Below are 24,000 nucleotides of genomic sequence, written 5' to 3'. Positions count from 1 at the left end.
CAGCTTCATTGCACATTGCACTCACAGTGAAGAAGACGACGCATCCTCAGTGTCAGTGAACAAAGTGATTCAAAGTGGCCTTCAGGGGAGGGGGCCTGCAGAGTGGCCACAGCCTCTCTCCACTCAAAAGATGCCTCCAGAATGCAGGTATTAAAAGCACCCAGTTGATGCCTTGGCAGGTCAATACAACACACACAATGGGTGTAGATGTGATCGACAAAACTGTGGGGTTGGGTTGGGGGCGGGTGGAGGGGGGATGATCCACCGACACAAAATCACCGGAACGGAGAGGACTTTTCATTCATCGGAGGACATGCAGTCCGTACAAAACTCTGGAGTTCGGGCTCCACGTTAAAAGCTTATTGGCATTTGTTAGTGTGTGTGGAAAATCTTGCCACTGTCAACGCAACTGGCCTCTTTTTTGGAGTTAAAAAGTACAACTGTGGTGGCCCCTTTGTCTCCGCTGTTGGTCAGGTGAAGGTCCAGTGATGCTATGCCAGTGTGGGGTCATGTTAAAAAGGGATAGGTAGACCTTTCAGGAACTCAAGGTCAGGCCAACCTTCACTCCTGGGTGGTCAGCACTTCTACTGATTACTAACGCCAGTTTTGTCCATTTTGTCCACATGAAAAAAACTTTTGTTATTTTTCGGAATATGATACTCTTGCAATTCATACACATCCATATAGATAGATGAAATCTTTTTTTTTTTTTTATGTCAGCATACAAGGTAAGCTGGGTGACTATATATGAAGACAACAACTACAACTTTCACAGCACTGGCATTGGTTAATTTTAAATACAGTACTCAAGCATTGTTAGATTAATAAAATAACAAAAGAAAAAAAAAAAAAAGAGAAACAAAACATAATACTCCCGAAAAAATAAGCTACTGTACGCAAGTTTGTTTCTTGCCTATAATGTTTCTTTTGTATTTCAATGGCATGATGTACATATTTGTTTTAACCATACCAACAGACATTTATCCAAAGGGAAAATTGTCTATCACTCTCGATTTCCCATGATTTCATACAGTACCATGCATTTATCTCATTAGTGTATTTTGTTTATTTATTTTTTGAAATCATCAATAAATGTCTTAAGATAGTGTTGTCTTCACATAGACTCATAATGGTGTTTTAGTCGGTCATTTCTCGGTGCACATCCACCCTATTGCATGTTGACAGGTTTTGCAGGATACAGTGGCAATCGTGGGGTAATGGGTGGGGTGGAAGTGTAGAGAGGGTGAGGGGCATTGTGGGTAGTAGGGGACGTGGTGGTTTCTGTCGTAGGTTACGGTAGATCGGGGTGAGGGCTGGGTTGGGTTTGTTGGGGTTGTGTATGCCGGAGGAGGTGGTTCAGGGTTTTCAGCTCCTAGACGACAGCCTTTGAATCCTTGCAGACCTGAGTGGTGGTGCCTGAGTTAGTCTGTTTAATGTCCGTCCTCCCTCCCACATGGTTCACTGGTCTGAAAAGACAAATGAAACACTGTTAGGGCGGATTTCGTCCAATGTTGCGAAGAATAAGTCCTGCTCCGGGAAATTTGTTCCAGTCCTTTTCAAGCGAGATAGGTGATTCTTGTAAAAGAAAAGTTCCAGAGGAAAGGAATTGATTGGAAGTGATTTGACTGTGACTCCAGACACTTAACAAGTCCTTGACCTCACTCTGTAAGCTTCAGTGTGCTAACACAGACATTCACGTGTGTGGGGTCTGCAGCTGATCTGGAGGATAAAGATGTATATTCATACTGATCACTGTAATCATCTGAGGCACAGTGACCAATAATGTGCTAACAGCAGAGAGGAGGATCATTGAGATTTAGAGAGTAAGATTGAAACAACAGTGTGGTCGCTGCTCCTCTCTTCTGATGGTCACATGAATGAAGATGTTATAACTCTTTGCTCTCTTTTTCCTTTCCTCTTTCTCCCTGAAGGAGACACATGGCTGCAGGAAAACAGCTAAACGCCCCCCCCACTTTCCCATCTGAGTCTCCGCTGTTGTCCTTCCTTCTTCCTTCCTTGTCATAGAGGGCATGTCAAACGAAGGGAGGTAAGGGGATGTGCATGGAGAAAGCCCTCTATTCTGCCATGACTGCGCCTTAGTGGTGATAGTCATCATGCAAAGTATGGAGCACCGGCAGGAGTGTGTTGCATGTAAATATATACGCCTACTGATGCTTTTCCTATGGAAGAAAAATGTCGAACGGAAATGTTGGGACATGTGTGTAGGTGGGTGGGTTGGGAGGGAGCTGATGATGGGCCAGCCTGGCACGTTTGCAAAAAGCCCGATTGGTGCACACACCTGGATCCCCACACTCGCTTTGATTGGCTGATTAGTAAAACATCCAGTGCTCCCTACCGTACCTTGATGGGGCCATCCACCGGGTCTAGTCCCTGCTCCGACAGCTGTGTCAAGGCACTTAGAGCAGCCTGAGAGGAGAGAGAACAACAGATGGTCGAGTGAGAGGGGGAGGAGGGAGTGAGGGAGACGGGGTGGGAGGAGAGTGAGTGTCACCCTTCAGCTGCTTTTCAAATAACACTTACTCTGGGAAACCTGATGCCAGCAGGACACTTTCCCTTCACTCGGTGTTGTGTTTGGCTCCTCTCCTCTGACTGTTTATCTAGTGTTATTGGGTTAACATTTCCACTTTATGTTTTGGCTGCTCTGAATTTTCCTACGTCAATCTGAGTGGCATCTGTATTCATTGTGACCACAGCTAAACTAATAGCAGCATGTCTAAAACAGCTAGTCTGAAACACCATATTCATTATAATTTAATATGCGGAGTGAGAAACTTACACTAAGTGTAAGTGGAACCGAAAAAGTGTGCATGTAACATTTTCACTGATAAATGTGACTAATGACTTCATTATGTTGAACTTGAGGCTGAGAAGGGAAAATTATACTTCTTATCCTCACAATTTAAAGTAACTCACTCTGCAACACCGTGCTCAGAAACATATATATATATATATATATATATATATTAAAAAAAAATACGTCCCATCCATATTTCTGTGAATTCCCACGATGCAATAGATATTTCGCTAGTTCCTCTTGCAAAGCTGGGTTCAAATTATGCCATGATGTCATTTCCTTCCTTTGTCTGTGCCAGCCAGAGGGGCAGCTGGTGATGTGAGGAGGCTCTGGTCTGCTATCATAATAAATCAAACAAGTGTGGGAGTCAGGCGGTGCAGGAGACCAACAGAAAAGGTGGGCCGGGAAAATGATTATTATTAATAATAAAAAGGAAATGAGTGGAAGAGATGCGTGTTATGTAACCTATGCACAGTGTATTCAGAGTGCAGTGATGAGCTTCACAATTAATTTCACAACCAGAAAACCGTTGTGAGCCACTTCTAAAGAGAAGTTGAGTTGAGTGTGCCAAGTCAAGCCGTTGGGTCTGATCTTAGCCAGGTGGTAGGTTCGATTCTGACAAGGATCCTTCCTCCATCCCAACGATTGGCTCCAGATGTGTTTACCGTTTTTCATTCCTGTTTCTGTCTTTTGTGTGTGGGCTGACTTCGAGCAGAGGGAGGAGCTGGGGAATATGTCTCCCAGCAGAACTGACACCAGTGCAGACCTCTTCCTTTTACTATAACCATCACAAGAGACCACTGTTGAGACCACAAGTACTTTAGACACCATCCAGAACTACAGAGACAGAACCTGAGGGAATATCTGAGCAGGAAGAACTAAACCTGTTCATGTGTTATTAAGCCATGTAATGATTTGAAATCACCCTATAAAAGACTCATTTATCAACATGAGGGTCACCACTAAAAAATTGCGAGCAATTCCAATGAAAAATATTCAAAAACAACAGGTCCATCTGTTCCAAACGATGTAACCGATAAATATATCACAAAAATATAGTCGTTCATTGTGGATAAATATTCAGTAACAGGCAGTTCTGCAGCATGTTTGGTGATCAATAAAACTGCTCGTTATGTCACAAGTAGCAGTAGCTTTCTTGGACGTACGCTGAAAGGCGAATTTCATGAAGATATTGCATTCTTTATATGTTTAGTGATGAGAATTGGTAAAAACATAAACCACTATCAGTACAAATGAATGTTACTGTAGGAGAAGAAGGATAATTCCACAAGCTCCACTTGATTATTCCGCTCACATCTGCTAATATAGTGGCCAAAAGTTGCCTGAATGTGTCACTCCATCACTGGTTAATCAGAGTGGAGATAAGGCATAATTGTTTCTGAATTGTAGATGAGTGAAATGTGACGACCGCTGAGTTAACCTGATTATGAAGCCCACTAAGGTCTGTCTCTAGTTTATTCTTATTAGTTATATCAGCTACGTGGGCTGGGATCCATTTCCCTGATACTCTCAGACATGTCTCCATATGAATAACGGTCTGTATTTAAGCTCATATGTGCTCCAAAGAATCATTTATCACACTTTATGTAAGAAAAAATCCTTTTGCATGACGTATCGTGTCTGTATGGAATGCAATATACAGAGCAGGATGTTACAAACTAGTATCTGTGCGCTTGTGTCCAAAATCGTTTTCTAACATTAAACTTCAGAAACATAAACCAGGAATCATAATTCATGACTGGCAGGTGCAAGGGTCAAAATCTGGTTTATATCCGTCAAATAGAGAAAGAGAGAGAGAAAAAAATCTGTGCTGCTTGCATGTACTAAAAAAAAACAAAAAACCCAAAAACGTGCAATAATAGGATCATTTTAAAAAAGTGATGCTGCTCACTAGACAATCAGAAATCAACTAAAGCCCTTTTTTGTCTGGAACAGACAATTTATGGTGCAATGTGTTTTTTCCTCTGTGAAGATCTGACAGCCAGCGAGATTTAGTGCTTATACTTGCAGAGATTTAAGGTGACAGCTGAAGGAATGTTTTCACAATTCCACTGTTAATAAACATAAATCTCGATTCTGCATGTAACAGTTGGGTACTTTTTTCTTTGTTTATATGCAAAACCATCATGCCACTTCATAAAGAGAACTGTCCACACATACTGGAGCGGAAAAAGTCATTAAGATAAGAGGGAAACCAAATGCAGCCAGATTAATGTGAGACACATGATCAGTGTCAAAGTTGATTAACATGGGCAGATCAATCTCCTCTTCGCCTCTGCTTTCTCTAGCGAACAATAAATTGTAATCACAGCCAACTTCCCCATGATTACTGCTTGTTTGTTGTATTTACTCAATCGGTTTGGGACTTTTCTCTCCCTGAGTAAATAGCCAGGGCCCATCTGTTGGATGAGTGGGGAGGGGGGTGGGGGTGACTGGAGATAAATAGCCATAAATCAGGTCCTTGACGGTGGCAGTGCTGCTGATATACGACAGGCAGGCATAAGGGCTGAGGCAGTCAATTCCTGGGCCCAGCAGCTCAGCAAAGGATGCAGAGCCTAAGACAAATACTGGGCCTATCTGTGGGAATGGCAGGCAGTGAAATCATTATTTTTCTAATGAGATAAGTCAGTCATCGTTAAAAGCAGCCGCAATACTGATGCATCAACACCCGAGGAGTATGTTTAGTCTGAGGCCATGACACGCAAGGTGGAGGTGCTCCATCTCTGTCATTGAACAAAGAGAGAGTAAGAGGTGGGATAGAGAAGAGAGGCTGGCGTCAGTCATTAATACGACATGGGAGCTGAATGGAAGAACATTAAACTTTTTAACAGTAGCCAATTTGCAAGAAGAGGGCTGGTTTAGATTACATTATAAAATCTCATCTCATAGCATACATAAGCTGTGGCGTCTTAGCATTTGATGATACTTCCTGCTCATAGATGCATCTCTTAAACTGGACTTGTTTTGCATTTTGTCTTCTTACTAGCACCTATGGTAGCAAGCCCACACCGACGCAGCTATGGAACAAGTATTCAGCTCACCTTCATCACTCATCTTTCCTCAACCCAACTTTAGATAACGATCCACCACTCCCCATCAATCTCAGAGTGTGAGCCAACCTGTAGCACCATGCAGAAACTTCACACATGAGCTCATTCATCTGGCTATCTAGCGGCCCATAGTTCAAAGGCTTGGACAAACAGTGGTCAAATGTGACGGTGTCTGAGAAGGATCTGTGACCATGGCTGAGCTCCTGATGTGGAGTGACAAGGGCGGCTCATTTTTCTGCGCCTGCTGCGTTCTTAATGGCTTCCCCAACAGAGACTTCATTTCCATCAGCGACTAAGCCAAACAAAGGCTTGGTCCCCCAGGAGCCGACAGCATCGAGCTGATGGATCTCGTGGATCTGATGGATCGTTGGATTACATTGATCCTGACAAACCAGACCCCTGTGTCAGCTCTCACTGCTGGTCTACTCAGTTCAATGAAAGAAATTAAGACATCTTTGGGAAATGGAGGTTGGGGAGAAATTGTGAAAAAAAAACAAACAAAAAAAAAAAACAACAACAACAAAAAGAAGAGGGGAAAGAAGTGAGAGGATAGGGCTGAAAAAGAACAGAAAAGGGTGGGTAAAGGTCCAAAGAGAAGAAAGGACAGGAGCCTTCTTTCGCTCCATCTCCATCACTTCACCCTCTGGCCCTTAGCAGCCATCAAAGACATCAGGGAGGTCCTAATGAGGTGAAGACCACCAGAGCATCAGTCAGTCTCACATACTTGCATCTCTTTCTCTCCTCCTACTCCAAATCTTCCAGAGACGCTACCCTAGCTTTCCTGTCCTTTTGACTTTATCAGATGGGATCCTGACTTTACTCCAGATGAAAGCACAGGCAGCCAGCTTAAGGTTTAACCCAATGACCCAGTCTCAAGAGTACAGTGTGGCCCTCTTGGCCGACCAGATCCAGCTTCCCAGGACTTTCTCTGGCTCTGTACAGTCCAGCTGGACTAATCAAATCAACCACTGCCTAATCTTAAGTCCAGGTCAAGAGCATCAGTGACAGCCTCCCGTCTTTGCTTTGATCCTGCGTCATTATCGACATCATGTGTTTGCATGCCCACGTCACTGAAGGAGGGGAGAGACAGGAGAGGGATGATGGGTTTCTTCTTCACTGAGATTCTTCTTGTTATATATTTGAGAGGAGTGTTGCATCATTTACAGTAACAATATTTGGCCAGACACGCTTCTTCTTTTCTATCAACTGCTACCTCACCAATAATTTACTCAAAGCATATTTTCACACCCACGTCCAGTTTCTTAGAACTCCAGATGACGCTGGGGTGGACCGACCATAAAGTACACTACTGGCTTTTGTTTGTGTGATTGTACAGCGGACATTCATCATATTCATCTGCCATAACAAGGATACTCTCAGCTCTTAACAACGGTAGAGGGAGTCCGATGAATACCGGCTGGCTGGTTCTGAGTTGATTCAAAGCAGGGGGAATCAGAACATGAAGGGGAAGCAGGATGGCTGCTCATGAGGATGATCTAAGGGATTTCCAGTAGACTAAACAATGAAAAGAGTGGATTTCAAACAGGGTGTTTTACAGGCAGGACCTGGGAAGATAGAAAAATGAGTGCCCTGTTGTCAGAGAAGTTCTGAGGCTGGATATATTGTTCTGGAGAGGGCTTGTTCTATTTTCAAAAGGCCTCATAAAACCTTGACAGACTCCCTCTTTTTGCCCTCACTCTCCAAAGTACAAAGAAATATGAGATACCAGGGAAGAAAATACCCTCGCCATCTTTTTTGTCCCGTGTTATCTGGCCCTGTTGTCACTCCTGTGCCATCACCTCACATCTTCCACTGATGTTCATTAGATTCTTTAAACATTATCTATTGCAGATTTTCCCCTTTTCCTCCTCCTTCTGTCATCTACTCTCGAGTTGCTTCTCATCCTTTGGCTTTCGTTTGCTCAACATTCTTTTCTTTTTCTCCTACCCACATCAAAACGCTGGACAGGGATCACCGAAACATTCCCGAATAGCTTGTGGAGAACACCTGTGTATGCATGAGTGCTGGCAGTGTATGCCCGTATTTGTTAATGTGGTGTGATATGTACATGGATTCTTGAGTGACGAGAAAAAAAATGTATTCAGATCCTCTCACCAAATCTCTTCTTCACTCTCTCTCCATATTTCACATCCTCTTCCACATCAGAGGCATTGATAAAAGAGGCAGTGTGTGCTGGCAGTGGTCGGGCTGCAGCCTGACATGACGTTAATTCCTCTGAAGTAGCACTTCATATCTGCTGCTTCGCCTCTTGTGCAACAGTGTAGAAACTATGAATATTGTGCAGCTAAATAAACTTCTCTGAGGAAATATTATTTGGTTTTTGCATACTTCTCAGTCATGTGTGCATGCTGCCTCATTACGGCTCCCAGAATTCCTGAAGTGGATAGTCTGTGTATTTCTTTTTAGGTGTCAAAGGCCTGTGATGAGCGCTGAAGACTGCCTGAGCTAAGATAGTGGGGAACGGCTGTCGGCCTCCCCAGGGGAGCAAGCCTTCGCTGACATGGGAAGCCATAAATAAGGGCCCGGGGCGCAGCGCCATGTCATGCGTCATTTGGGTCAGAGAGGCCTGCTTTATCCCCTCCCATCTCCGAGCTGCTGAGCATGGCACCTCCTAGGGCGTAATACAAAACATATGGGCAGAGGGCGAGGGGCAGACGCACCTCGGCATACCACAGTCCTGCCTTGTCAGCAAAGCATCTCAGAGGAAAAGCAGATATAGCCAAAGACAGCCTCTATGATAACACTGTGCTAGTGTGCGACAATCAACTTTGTAAAGAAACAGTAACCTAATTATTGAGCTTCATTGTTGATGTGAACATCAGATCACAGTTACACTGTAACAGAAATACATCATCAATCAAATTATCTTTGTAAACCCAATTAGTATAAACACTTCATTCAGTCAGTTCGTTTTAAAGTCACTGCTTTAGAAAGCTTTATACACATTTAAACAACTGCTAAACACTTTGTAACACTATAAACATTAATATTTAAAAAATGATGTATCTCATTATTTATAAAATATTTCAGTCCATATTAAGACTGTACAAACAGAAGGGCAAACTATGAAGCAGTCCAAAGGTTAAGATAAGAGTGACTAAACACTTACATGAAGAAACATGAGACTAAGAGGAGAAAATTGAACCCTTTCGCTTTCCAACTAGAATGGAGACAGTGACACATTACGATTGAGAAAGTTTGCTACACAGTAAGTTACACAAGGGACGCCTTTTTTGACCATTCTAAAAACATATTCCAAGGCAGCTGATGAATCAGTGACTAAATATAGCAAGAGATAAGACACAGGTTATGAGGAATACCATGGGGATGGGAAATCTGTCTGTAAAGATACTGAGTAAGAAGAGAAAACAGCCTTAAGGCCAGTGACTGACTGATATGACGATCACTGAATAAGCTCAAATATTTCCCAAAAATGTTTTGTGTCATGGACAAACAGCTTTATCTTACACAGAGCCAACCTGGGTAATGAAACACACTCTGAGGGGTCTCCTCCTTCATGAGACTATTCATTCACAAAGCGCATCACTCATATGAAGGATATTAGCAGAAAACTATGTTGCCTAATGAGTGTTACTTTATAAGAGTCATTCAAAAGAGTGAGGAAGTTTCACTCTTATCATGAAATCATTAAATGTCAAACTGAAGATTCACTTCCTGGGATAATTGTAAAGAAACACCCCTCTTATGCGTTCTTTCCATCAGGTTTCCCCTGGCGTGTTACATCAGCTCATTGTCACCTGAAGAGATCTCCCTTGCCTACGCCAGAGGGAGACGCTTCTATAATCCGGAAGAATTGGACTCCAATTGCCCTGGGATAGGTATGAAAAGCTGTGGGAAGAAAAAAGTCGGTCTTCAGGCACTCGCTCTCTTATCAGTCGGGAGATAGTGATCGGTCCCATGGGGCATCCCATTTTCCCCTTTTCTGCTCCTCTCTGCCTCCTAATCTCCCCTTTCCTCTTCACTTTGTGTCAAAGATTGACCACACGATCCTTCTTAACTACTCTTTGCATGCCGTTTATCATTGTCCTGAAATCAAACTGACGAACGCCCACTGCTTGCTTGGTGATGAAGCCCATAGCTTTGTTGAAGTGGGCAGAGGTACGAGCAGTGGTTGGGTGGGGATGCAAATGTGATGACTATGGGTTGTTACCTGCCTGCATTACAACCGGAAAAGACCTGTTGTGGAAAAGACCTTTTCGAACTGCAGCATGGAAGAAAGGATATCTCAAACCAAAGGGGGTGGATCCAAGTTGTTATTCACTTCCCACCATTTGCATAGATAACAAACTTAGTAAAGATACTGCAGTGGGCCGTATCAATTGCTGGTGAGGATATCAGCCCGGATGTCTAAGAGCATTACTAGCTCTTATCATCCCTTCTGTTAAAATTGGAATGCAATTATATCTTTAATATTGATTAAGTGATAGAAGCTAAAATACTGGTTGTATTAAAACAGATCCAATGGGTAATAGGAACGGCTACTTTACTTTATTATTAAAAGGGCTTATTCAATCAGCAGTTACTAGATACCTCGAGCTTAGATCTTCAGTGTGTAACTGAACATATCTTAAGGCAAAAGAGTTGATGCCATTTAAGCATGACAAAACTCAAAGATGGGATGAAAAGACAGCAGTTATAGAGAGATACAAAACCTGATGACGGATAATGAACTGGGCCAATGCTACACGCTCTCAGTCTCTGCTCAGTGGCTCAAGTGTGTTGCATTATCTGTACATAAAAAATGAGATGGTTGTGTGAAGGATGTAAAAAGAGAGCTAGAGGCCAGAGTTCATATTGTGCTTGCTCAGTTTTGCAAAACCTTGTCAGATTGATGGTTTTAAAAAGTCATAAAAATTGTCAGACATGGGAAGCAAGCTCATATGATTTGAAGAACACTGTCCCCTTAAGACCAACAAAAAAGGACAACATGATTTACAGAAGAGACTTACAGGTGTGGAAAGGCAAAAAAGAGAAAAAGGAGGAACATGAGAGTGTAGTATACGAAGGGGTTAAGATAAAGGGTGAGCAGAGAGGGGCTAAGTGTCTTACTGTGACAGCCGGCAGCTGCATGCAATAATCCTCGACTCTCCATCTCAAGCCCCTTTATATTTTCAAGTTAGAGACAACAGCATGCTTTGGAGCGCTGATGTCTGGTGGGAAAGTCATCCGGTAACAAGAGAGGACGCACAGTCAGACAGCATTTTACACCTTCTTCCTCTTGTCTCTTCCAGTGAGTTCATGGTTTATGCTTACACTTGGACAGACAAGGACGCGCTTTGGGGATTGTGGGCAGAGACTCTTAACACAGAGGGCGTGTTGTGCTTAACAAGGGCTGAGAATGGAAATAAAGAGTGCATATACAACAAAATGTATGCTAATTGTCAAAGCATGTGCAGTGTGCAGATTTGCAATGTGAATCCAAGCAGACTGAAGAGCGAGGCAGATATGGAACACAAGAAATTAGACTTTCCTCCATGAAGCTCACTTAGCTCCTGTCTGCACTTCATGTTTATCACTTCATACTGACTGTTTCTCCTTACCCACTATGCTTGCTAAGTCTCAAGAAATACAGACTGAACCTGCAACTCACTGTCTGAGAGGTGAGTGTCTGAGGTGTTATGAAAACCCTACTATGTTCCTATGGCAACTGGCAGTATGTCCTGCAGAGACAGATTATGTATAAGGCATGTTTATGAAAAACAATACATTCCAGTATGCTTTTATCTAGAGGCGGGCCTAGCTGGGTTAGGTTCCTCCAACCAGGCTGGTTTTCTGATGAACAGGACCAGGGGCCACAAGAACTAACAAATACGATGGAGGGAAAAAACGTAATGTAATGCACACTAGAAACACATGTCTTCTTAAAATGTTACCATAATGGCATTACCGAGTTGGTTTAAAGCCGGCAGGCCTGTCACAAAGTGTTCATAAACAACAGGAACCAATCTCTACAGAAACAAAGCCATGTTATGGATTCAGTCTACAAACACTAGCGTGAGCCAAGGCCAGACACAGAGGAGCTGACGTGATGAGCAAACATAAATTCACATAGGCACAGTAGGCCTCGCATGCACAATAAAAGCAGCATGAAATGATCATCTCCAAAGATGGAGAGAAAAGGAAATGAAATAAGCCATGTGTGCCACAACTTTAGCTAGACGGGATTTTTTTTTTTTTTTTTTATAAAATTTTGCTAAATGGCAGGGATTCAGGCAAAAATAAAATAAATGAGGAGTTAAATAAAATATTTGGAAGTGATTCTCACAGAACAAGTTGCTTTCCTTTGAAGTGTGTAACAGTTACAGCAATAGCAACTACCTTAGTCGTAAGAATATCAGCGCTACAGTTTTTCTACAGCAGCACATTGCAGATGATATTCTTCATTAATGGTCAGTGATGCTGTAATTTTATCCACAAAAGAGCAATGAGTACCTATCCTCTGTGGGCAAGTTTTACGAGCCACCTCACACATTTTTACAGCATGGAAAACAGACAGTAAACACCAGGAAGGCGCTGTGCTTTAACACATGATTAAGACACAGCTAATTAGATTGCGGACAGTAAAACTGTGAGGAGAATCGTAAAATAGGAAGCAGTTGTAGGACTGAGTGAGGGATCAGATACAACCAGCAGACATTTAAGTCAAGACACCACAGGGTACTGACAAATGATCGAGGTAGCGCGTCTCATTTCTGCTGTCTCCTCTGTGGTGAAAATGTAAATTACAGACTTTCTTAGGTAAAGAAAAAAAAAAGACCCTCTGACACACACCCCCCATGTCCACAATCCATCCATCCCTCCGTTCTTCCCCTCCCTCTCTTACAATGCAGGGTTTGGTCCCATGAAACTGGGGTCAGGGTACTAATGGAGGACCTTGTGGCCTTGTGGGCCTTTGGAAACAACCCCCCCTCCTACCACCCTACCCCACTCCCAACTCTCTTATAAATCACCTGGGCTCATTGAGAGTGGCAGAGTCCTCTGATGTCCCAGCCATGTCTCATTTCAAAGTCCTTCTGAAGGCTCACACGGTTCCACGTTTACTCACTAGGCACAAGGGAGATGTGTGTGTGTGCACGAGAGAGAGGGATTCAAAGACAGAAAGACAAATAGAGAAAGAAAATGAATTAGGTCTCGAGAAAAGTAGTGGTAAATTAGGAATAGAAAAGATGTTCCCTGAGGAAAGGGGGGCCTCTAAAACAAATGTTTGTTTCGTAACTATGCTGCATTAGACCTTTCATGTGAAAGAATGCACAATAAATCAAAACATTTCGTGGATCACTTAAACACCAGATATGTATGCGCACATGGGCATTTGTGTGGGTAGTGTAGATGGAATGCCTTCCACCTCTGCGCATATGCAGTTTACAATGCATGTATAGAGGAGCAATCAAAACATAATTTCCCTCCCTTCACGGTAAATTGAGGTGTGCATTATATAAAAGGATAAGTGATTGCTGAGATAATGACATTCTGTGGTTTGCTTTAGTGTATGCATTCATAATAAAGCCAGATGAGTTACATATGGCTTTAAAATGAATGTTTTCCTGACTACAGGTTTTTTATTCCACAGAAAGCCTTTCTACACATTTGCTGAAAGATGCTTAGAGCACCCTAATCAAAACCAGTGATGCAAAGACACTCTTGAGGCGGATAGAATGAAAGGAAAACAACTGCATTTCTTTGTCATAAATAGAAACTTTTAAAAAATGAAAAGGGAGGAGTGCAGGGGGAATATCGCGGGGCCCTTACATAGGTCCTTGAGGAACACCCTAATAAGTTATCCTAATCAATGTTAAACCAATGGCACTGTATTTTGGAAAATGCATTCATTCTCTGCGTTGTTGAGATACCACACAGGCATCTCTATGAAAAGTACAGTACATGGCAGGAGTCAGCAGCTGGTCTGAATCTTCCAATCAATACCTCTAAACATGACAAACATTACCATCAATCTTTCAGTTATATATCATTTGCTTAATCAAAACAAACTAAAACTAATGGAAGGCAAATTTGGTCTTTTATGTGGGACTTATGTGGAGAACTATTTCTTTGATGAACATGTTCCAATCAGACTCCATTAGTAAGCTTTAGAGATACTAGTAGGTGGATTTTGTTACCTTTGGACAGAGGCAGGCTAGCTGTTTCTCCAGTCTTTCTTAAGTTAAGTGCTGGCTGTCAAATAGCACATAAGAGTCATAACAGTGGAATAACTTTAATCTAACACTCGGCAATAAAGTAAAAAAACAAACAAACAAAAAAAAAACTTTCACTTTAAAAGGGTGTAATAATTAAAATTTAAATTGAAATACATAATCTGTGTATACCTAAGAATGTAGTACAATTTGTTCTATCGCTACGTCATATTTTGGATAAATGCGTGCTAAATTTCTGCAAACCTGTGATACCTGTCATATTCAGCAGGAGAGAGTGGGCTTGGCTGCTGCTCAGCTAGCTAAGACATGCAAAATGAGAGTTGATCTCTCTTAAAATAATGCAGTGCATCTCCACTTTCACTTGCTGTTGCGATTTCTTCTTTTCACATTTAGGTTGTGACAGTGTGGTTTGCTTAATCTTTTCTTATCTCCTTTGAATGCAAGGGTCAAGCTAAATTTGCATGTTAAAAAGAACACAAGCTGTCACTTGTGACTTTATTTACTGAGGAGTTTAGAAGATCATGAAGATACTATTATGAGGCAGGCAGGCAGACACACACACTCATGCATACACAGCCAAAGTGTTTACTTAAACCACAGGACTATGTGACACCTTAGTCGTAACTGGTGTTAACCCCGTTGTGGCTGTTGTTTTGAGTGTTTCAAAATGTCTGCTGTTTGAGGCCTGAGAATGCGCTAACATCAAGAAGATAGGGTGGTGGAAAGGAAAGCGGGGTGGTTGTGGGGGAGGTGGGAGTTAGGGTGCTCAGACAGACAGAAAAACATTCCCCAGTCGCTACGCCCATCTCCATAACTCAGTATGCAGCCAGAGAACACTGATCCCAACGTGGGGCATTAACGACCCGACTCCCACTGAAGCGTCATTATCTGCCACTGAACAGTAAGGGTCATTTAGGCCCCAATTCATAACTGCCACAGTGAAGAGGCTTGTCTTGTTTGCCTCCTGCTTGTAATTAAAGGGCTAAACTACAAATCACTTGTAGTAATCCTGTCTCAGGGATGGTTTGCTATTTTAGAAAAAACTCACACAATAATCACATTGCATACGATGGAAATCAAAAACAACTTTTACAAACAAACAGCGCCTAAGTATCAGGGAGATTGAATTTCATTAAGTCAGGAACGCAGCAAAAGAGTATAATTACAACCAACAATACAGGTCTTTGTGAAAAGTGTGTTTTTTATGTAGATGTGTGGTGGTTTTTTTGTCTGTGGTCAACTTGTATGTCTGTAATTACTGTCAGCATGTGATTTTAGAACACTCCTATGATGATTATTTCTCAGAAGTTTTTAACCACAAGAAGTGTGTCACATATCAAGCTAAATGGCTTTTTCAAATCCTGAGACTTTCCTTGCAGAGTTGCAAACCAGAAGTTCATGCATTGTGAAATTCTCCCAAAAGGGCAACGAAAATGATAATGCCAGTGTAGATTTGCTGACTTCTCTTTTACATTCATCTTTTCTTAAGTGTTGATTAAATGTTGATCAAAATGAGGAATATTGATTGTTACATGAACACAACAGTAGAGCGATGTGCATAATGCTTGTTATGAAATAAAGAAATAATGTTAACCTTTTCAAAGTGAAAACCTGACTGTTTTGGTGTTAGAAAAGGTGTTTTTTCCGCATGTGATATAACTCGCACGTTGTCACCAGAAGAAGCCTAGCAGGGGGAAAATGATGAAATACCTGGCCCTTATCTTGGGGACCTTTTCAGCAAGGCGAACTATCACTCAGTATCAAATGACATTAAGTTAACGAGTCCGAGACGCTACAAAAGAGTGGTAGGTAGCGAATTAGCAGCCTGGTTTGCTTATGCCTCCCACAGGGGTGATGAGTGAAGATAGGTGTGATTGCTTTAGAGACCTTTATCCTTGCCAAATTTGAGTGTGTGGGAAATCACACTCATAGCCTGAACTGCACTGAAGCCTGTAAGGCCACTGCCAAAACATCTTGCTCCTCTTAGCACAGAGGTGATAATGAATCTAACACCTTGGGGTGCCTTAAAGCAATCACACTGGTCTGACAGGTACAAAGCCAACAGGGAGGGAGATATATCCATTTCTATACACCTAAAACAGTTACTGTAGTTACTGTTACTGTTTCTATTAACATTAACAAAACCAGTTGTTTGATATATATATATATATATATATATATATATATATATATATAAGAAAAAACAAATACACAATATTTGATTACCGTGATAATGTAGCTTGCAAATATAAAAAGAATCCCATTTACTATCAGTATCAGTTGTGGTTATGGCCTCTTCTCATCTGTCTAAATGTATCACAGGTCAACATTCAGTTTCCAGACACTCGTCATGGAATTTAATCTAAACTGACAAGTAAGGTAACACTATCTGTCATGGGCACCGTTTATTTGAGTGTCTGACAATTTTACATATCTCTGACAACTAAAAAGTGTCAAATAACTTTCTAGTGCATACTTCACCAACAAAATGGCAACAGCCTTGACCGCAGAAGATTTCAGTGATCATCCGGTATTCCAGATAAAACTGACAAATATTGTTTTTAGTGTGAGAAATCTGTTAAATTAGTGTTAATAAATTTAGTTTTTCCAATACAGGATTGCAAAAGCTGGAGTTTTCGGGAGGCTAAAAAGTAAAACTGGGTATTGCGATTCTACATAAACATGACATAAGTCACATGCACACCAATGGGAACTTTTGCAAAGGCTTAATACACAGGAGATATGTGTCATCATTATACAATACAAATATACAACTTTAAATATCCTAGCAAATGCATAATTTAAGGCCAGATGTTATGAGATTAGCAAATTGAGAGAAATGTTCCCAGTTTTCTTTTCTTCATTTTGTATCACAGAGAATTAAATATTCTGTCCATTAAAAGATGATGACTTAACTTTGAGTTTTGGACACACAGAAAGATTAAAATATGATGCAGGAAAAACAATGTCTGCAGCACTACAGCTTTTAATTCTAAAGTTTTGGGCTTCGCCAGTTAGGTCTATATCTTTTGCTTTATGTTTAAAGTAAATCAAGCAACTAAAGCTCTCAAGTGTCTGTGTGTGTTTAGTTCCACACCATGTCTGCCCTTAATAGACATGCTAATGTTCCAAGGGGCCACTTTGAACTATCAGCACATCCCCTAATGGGCAAGTTCATGTTTATTCTCTCCCCACTGATCATTGCTTCCTCCAGCGCAGGAAAAAAGTCAGTCACTTCTACTTCTCATTTACTCATTCCCTATCCTCATCAATCTCTCATAATCCCACTCAATCAGTTTCTTTTCAGCTCCTCTGCCTCTTTTTCTCGTTCCCTATCTAAGTCGTTTACTCTCCTCCATCATTCTTTCACAGCCCCTCTCCTCTCCCGTCGCACACTAATCTCCTGCCCTGAAAGGTGTTTCCTGAGGAGGGCATGTGGGAAGACAGGCGGAAGTGATGGATTGCTCTGCGGCTGGTTCACTTTGTCCTCTCTCCCGAGATGGGAAAAGGGTGGGGTATGTGCAGGGGGGAGCAGCTGGGGGTAGGTCTGACAGTGGGAGTGTTAGGTGAGGGTGGTTTTGGGAGGTGGGTAAGGTATGAGGTCCTTTGAAAGGTGGTGTTTGGGTAGGGGGGTCTTTCTGATTGCTCCCCCTTTGTATGTGGACTATTGAACATGTGCTTCCTACTGCAAAAAGTAAAATATAACTTAAATCATCTTATTATGTATTAATAAAAGTCAGTTTATGACAGAAACATTTTTGTAGGCTCAGCATGATGTGGTCTGATTCACGTGCCAGATTTCCACCTTTAACATTGTACTTAATATTGCAGGCCAAAAAGCTTGTTCATTCCTATGTACATACTGCAGTTAAATCAGTCAAAGTCATGTCCAGCCACATACCAATATCATTTTATCTTTGTTCAGCCTACTTAACATAAACTGTAAAAGCACTTGCAACAACCTGGCAAATAGGGCCCATAATCCTTCCATTTCTATTAATGCAGCAAAGCAAACAAATAAAAACTTCCAGTTAAATAGGGGTTCATTTCCAAGTTTTTAAAATCAAATATTGGCTCAACTCAACTGTATGACCCACAAAGCATTATTAAAATAAACTTGGACAAAGGCTCTTGGGGCTGTAACGTGACGCCAATTCTGGAGGGCCTTTCAATTGCCTTCTCTAGAGTGACCATCAGGGGGCATCTTCACCAGCTGTTAAAAACACATTCGATCGTATTGAAGTCTACAGGGAAATGCGTGTTTCTCACTTGATTTATTATCCCAGTAATTGTTTTCCCATTGGCTTTATACTTTCAGTTTTCAGTAGCTTGGTTAAAAACTTGTTGAATACAACATGAGGGGAAAATAGATGTGGCTACAATGTGATTGACAGCCTCTACCACATACAGCAACCTGTCTGACAATCAGGATCGAGTACAGAGCAGGTCAGATCCATCACAATTACTTCTAAGATGCTTCATCTCCAAATATGGAGGACCAAGATGGCAACCACCGAATTACACATTTAGTCAAAGAGTCAAAGACACAGCTGTATTACAAGATGACACAGATGTCAGTGCAGTTGCATTATATTCACATGATGCATACATAGGTCAAAAGAGCTTTTAAGTGAAAAGATGGACTTTGTATTGTTAAAATGAAATATGCCTCCATTGTTCATGACTGGGGCTGTAAAAGCACTTCCTTATCCACTTATGATCAGTGTCCATGTGCACATGGAGTATTTGGACTTCTCAGCTCATAGAGGCAACAGATGAATGCTCCTGCAGGCCAAAGGTTTGGATCACTGCACTCAGCTGTGACTTGATATTAGCCAAATATTTATTGTGTCTTTTCAAGCTTTTGGTATGTTATGTTTTGAACCAAATTTTCGTTCAGACCTTCACGTAACATGTCAGCATGATGTTCAGAGGAAAACAGTGGAAAAAAAACCCCGCCTCAAATCCTGACAGAATGTGTCATGAGTCTTTAAAGACATCTAACCAGTGTGAACACACGCAAAAGTCAATGAACTCATTCAGTCACAAACCTTTACAAGCTTTAGTTAACAAGCATGAAAAATGACCTGTACAAACCAAATGTCTTATTTACCTTACTGATATTTCCCTAAAATAACTGCACATAAGTATGTTTGAACAACTGGCAGAGTGTCATGAATTTAGTCAACCCTAAGTCTCTGCTCCACTCACAACTTTCGGTCTACACGAGCGTAGATTAGGTCCCACTCCCCTGTTTTCTCCACATACAATGATTTAGGATACGTCCAGGTGCTGTGTTTGGTTACAAAACACAGCCACATAAAGAGGAGATAGACAAGACAGATAAGGAGGGAGCAGAGGCTGTCCGACAGCTGCCTGCCTGGTTGGGTAACACTCTAGCGGGACCCCCCGTGAGGAGCCCAGTCTGGGGTAACGTCTGCGATCCAGTCGGGAAGGAAGACTTCAAACACAAGGCCTGCACAACCTCCTCCCCTTTGCAGCTCCCACTCCTGCTGTTCTCCTGAGCTCCATGGGGGATCTCTGAAGACCCTCCTAGCAGTCACCACACCATGAATCAGTCCCATCTATCCTTCCACTGCCATTACGCTCTTCTACTGTCAGTATTTCTCCCTTAGCTTGTGTCCAAAAAAAGAGAAGGCATGTCAATAAATGTGTGGAACATGCAAATAAATACACTCCACACCACTGGCCTTTGTTATGAGCTCCCTAAAGCCTTCTCCTGTCATTGTTTGTTTAAACATCACAATGCTGGCAGCAGAAATCCACATACCAGGGACAAGGTCAGACGTCCAATTAATTGAAGCACAACTGTCTGATGATTTATTTCTGTTGTGAAGATGTGGAGGTAGACAGTTACCTAGAAGTGTTTGTGGATATTGCATTAAATAACAGAAACTTTCATGACAGCAAGCTTGTGACCAAATGGTCTTATGCAAAGGTTATGTTTGCCTTGTTAAAGGCTTTCATCAGAAGGACATACATGGTGCTATCTCAAGATATAAAATCTTTTCCCTGGCAAACTTTATATCATAGCAAGATAACAAATTACTGAGAGAAAAAAAAAACATTTCGAGTAACACCGGATACCTGGAAAAACATGGTACGGAAAACAAGAAGTCAATCCTGACAAATCCAGAACAGTGGGTCTCATTACCTGAGAGCACTTCAACAACACATTTTAATCCTGATGTGCTGTATGTCATATCAAATTAGCCAAAATATTGTTCTTGCTGCAGGAAACCCAAACAGCCACAGCTGACAAACTGAGAGACGCTGCCCCTGGGATCCAGGGTAGCTCAGCTGAGACATTACTGCACGCAATGCCACCCCACACACACAAATACACACAAAATCTAGTGGGAGACAACAGTCACCCTGTCATCTTCGATTGCGGGCCGCTCATGTTGGACCAGCAACACCTCACACACAGCTCAGTGGGCCTCGGCCCCCCTGGTGTCCCACTGCCGCCACAGAGGGACTGCCAGAGAGTTACTTCAGCTCTGCAGAACAAACACAGAAATCAGCCTGTCTAAAAAAACGTGTAGGAAAAGATGTCTAAATATATCCCTGTGCCATATTGTACAGTTCTGCTTCGTGACAGATAGATATAAATTGAGTGAGTGAAGATTTAACTGAGCACCAATGATGCAGCCTTGAGATTGTTGGAGTAGACAGCGAGGCTGAAACTTTGTGGCCACAGAGTAACTCTGGTTGTAAGCTTGAGTGCGCTTCCAAAAAGAGGTCACCTAAAAATAAATGTGCAGCTGAATATGGGAGAACATGAGGCTGGCTTTACACACACACACCAGGGTTAAATGTTGTTTTAAAGTGATCCTGTCTAGTTGAAAAAAAAAAAAAAAAAAAAAAAAAAAAAAGGTGCTTGATGTTTCCACGTCCTCATCTCTTTCATTTGTAATATTAAGCAAACATAGTTTAACCTAAGGCTTAAAATGTCATCAGAAATCATTTAAAAATAAAATGGGGGACATATTGACAAACATCTCTGGCTCAAGGCAACTTTCAGACTGTGCAGCAGCCTATGGGCCCACATGTGTTGGGCAGATGGCACCAAATAGATGGCACATAAGGTCAAAAAGTGCACTCAGCTGTATATCTCTCACACATCCAGGCCCTCCAGGAATGTCTGCACAAGGCCAAGGATTATGGTACCTAAGCTTCGTGCTGTGTGTTTATGTATAGGTGCTTCTGTGTGTGTGTGTGTTTGTACTGGTTGATAAAGAGCAGACCATTGTAAAAATTATACTGACAACACCTCTGTTCTTGATCATTAATGTTTACTGTCCCAACAGAAGGTTACACAAATGATTTACCCTCAGATTACCATCTCTGCACCTTCTATGGGTAATTAATCTCTATTACTACTGATTCACATACAATCCAGTACGTTACACACACTCTTTCATCTGTGTCCAAATCACTGGGAATGTAGTTTAAAAAATATATATACAAAACAGTACACGACAGAAAACATTAATCAGGACCTGGTGTTCCAGGAGCAGGATGCATTGGCTATTTCAAAGTTTGAGCTTAGCCCAGCTGTGAAATGTTTACTGCAAGGACATTTACACATAACTCAATTAACAAACTTCGCTTATGTAGAGATTACTTGTACATAAATATTTACACCTGCTGACTTCCAGGTGGACCTGTGGAGTAGCTCACTGAGCAGCAGTCACTGTGAGGAAGAAGGATTTTATTATACTCAAAACATCTGACATCCAACCATAATGCTATTTATTACTAATCTAAACAATGAAAGTAACACAATTCACCTCCATAATAACAAAAACTAAGATATTAATATTACTACAGTCAGCTAATATAGCATATTTATATATTTTCAAGTATACTCTGAGCTCATTTTAGTTCCTAATGTTTGATGATAAAAAAACCATAAAATATGTTTAATTTATAAAGAACAGTTCAATTTGACATATTTCTTGTCTCTCCATAGCTGTTATTTTCTCCAGTTAAGCTCCAGGCAGTGACATTGCACTGACTTCCTGTTTACATAGTTAATTGGTTTTGCTTGCTACATATGTTTTCTGCTTATCAATTCCACACTACTAATGTTTGCAGGAGACATCCACTTATTTGTGACCTATAAGTTTAGTTGCCCAGTGTTGTTAAACAAGCTGGTTGTCGTTAACAACTTAGGAGGTTTGCACATGATCTGAGTCACACAGAAGTAAAAAAAAAAATATTTCTTTGACTGAATAGTAACAACATTTCGGAATATCTGGTGTAGCAAAGAAGACAGGGCTGAAAACATGTTTTAAACCAAAACAACAAAGTTTTGGACATAAATGCTTGATAACTGATAACCCCATTATTTACAGTAACCCTGTTTACATTTGTTACTACAATTTATGTTGTTGCTGGTCTACAGTAACTAATCAGATTACAGATATTCTCTTGTTATTTTAAAAACAGTAAAAGTCAGTCTTTTACTACCGTTTGGCAGTGGCTAAAATAAGTGTGATAATCAAAAGCTACTTGCTCTTTGTTTTGTGACGACAAAATAACAGGTTTACACAAGTACAAACACCCCAAAAATTCAGACTTCGGCGGAACCTGACTTCTGAGTTCCGGCTATCCACTTTTACTCATTTTTTCATGTCAAAACCTGGTAAATATATCTAATAGCCTGATATGCAAGAACACACATTATTATTTGAATAATTTCAAACATGACCTAAAGTGGAGGCATGAGTGATGTCATCTAGTATATTTTGTGTTTATAAACAATATAAGAGCAATAAGACTGTAAATACAGACATTAAATTAAATTGTTCACAACTCATCACGTATTGTTTTGCATAAAGAGCCCTACTGCAATTTCCTCAATGAGTTATCTGTAGCTGCTGTCCATAATTCCTCCATACATCATGGGCAGAGATGTGGAGAGAGGATTTCCTTTGGCTGCTGATCTTTATCAGCTGCTCTGGTCTACCTGACATAAACCTCCACAGGAGCATAGATAACGCAGCAGGAAATTCCCAGAGAGACATATAATGAAACAGACAGGAGTCACCACACGTTGCTGTGTGAGCTGTGTTTGTACATCAACAGAGACAGGCTCCAGGAAAGGTTTATCATTTTTTAGACGGGTGATCCTCTGTTCCATCGGATGAGATTTCCAATGTCTAATTACACTGATAAAAGGTCAAGGTGTGTGCTTGTGTATATTGGTGCCAGGAAACGGATGAATGGATCAATCTGGATGGTTGCAGCAAAAGTCCTGAGGTCTACCTGCTCATGATGGAATCTATTCCATTGATTTCAGGTAACTCTGTGGACCTCATTAGAGCGTCAACAAATATTCACAGTAGCCTGCGTCATCATCATCATGGTGAAGCAGAGTAAATGTGTGTCGCCTTTAGGCCCACTTTTTTCAGTGTTGGGGTCTGGGGGCTGCTGAGGGTGACCCCTTATTGTTAGGTGCTCCCTTTGTGGTCGTACTCCTCACTGTACAGAGATGAGGAAAAGAAAGGCCTTCTCTAACAGTCGGTCATGCCCCAGTGCTCCTGGAAACAACAGGTCCCGAGGAGACAGACCTGCCTGGCCTATATTGGCTTGGCTCTCAGTTAGCGGTGGCGGCACTAGCCCCCTGTCAGCTGTCCCATTCAGGGCTGGGACGGCCCTTTATTAAAGCTTTGAAGACTGCTGAACAAAGAGGCGTCCTATGTTTAGATGATAGAATGTAAGCAACTGGTTTTCTGCTTGGGCAACACAAGACAAAGAGCCTCCTTCTGAGTATGGGGTGTATGTGAGAGAGAGTGAGTGAGAAAACGAAAGAGGGAGGGAGAAAGGGCTATGCCACAAATTGTGGAGATACGCCATCATATTTCAGGACGGGCTTTATTTTGATAAATTG

At 41.5% G+C, this 24,000-nt stretch overlaps 1 protein-coding gene across 2 annotated transcripts in view; it reads right to left on the bottom strand.

The window, feature by feature from the left end:
• Positions 1-665: 665 nt before the first annotated feature.
• stau2 (staufen double-stranded RNA binding protein 2) overlaps positions 666-24,000 on the bottom strand; it is a 74,380-nt gene continuing 51,045 nt past the window's right edge. The window contains exons 14-15 of one of the 2 annotated variants that reach the window (XM_029528741.1): positions 2,362-2,427; positions 666-1,466 (exon numbers count right to left, since the gene is read on the bottom strand). In XM_029528741.1, the coding sequence (XP_029384601.1) occupies positions 1,431-1,466; positions 2,362-2,427 (102 nt within the window). In that variant the 3' untranslated portion in view covers positions 666-1,430. Of the gene's footprint in view, positions 1,467-2,361; positions 2,428-21,568; positions 21,799-24,000 lie in introns of those variants that run through there. The other variant, XM_029528742.1, reaches the window with a different exon arrangement.

The sequence above is a fragment of the Echeneis naucrates genome, chromosome 20 (genome assembly GCF_900963305.1).
Source record: "Echeneis naucrates chromosome 20, fEcheNa1.1, whole genome shotgun sequence".
Classification (NCBI taxonomy): domain Eukaryota; kingdom Metazoa; phylum Chordata; class Actinopteri; order Carangiformes; family Echeneidae; genus Echeneis; species Echeneis naucrates.
Note: the sequence above shows the minus strand (reverse complement) of the source record. Positions and strands in the feature narration are given on the sequence as shown.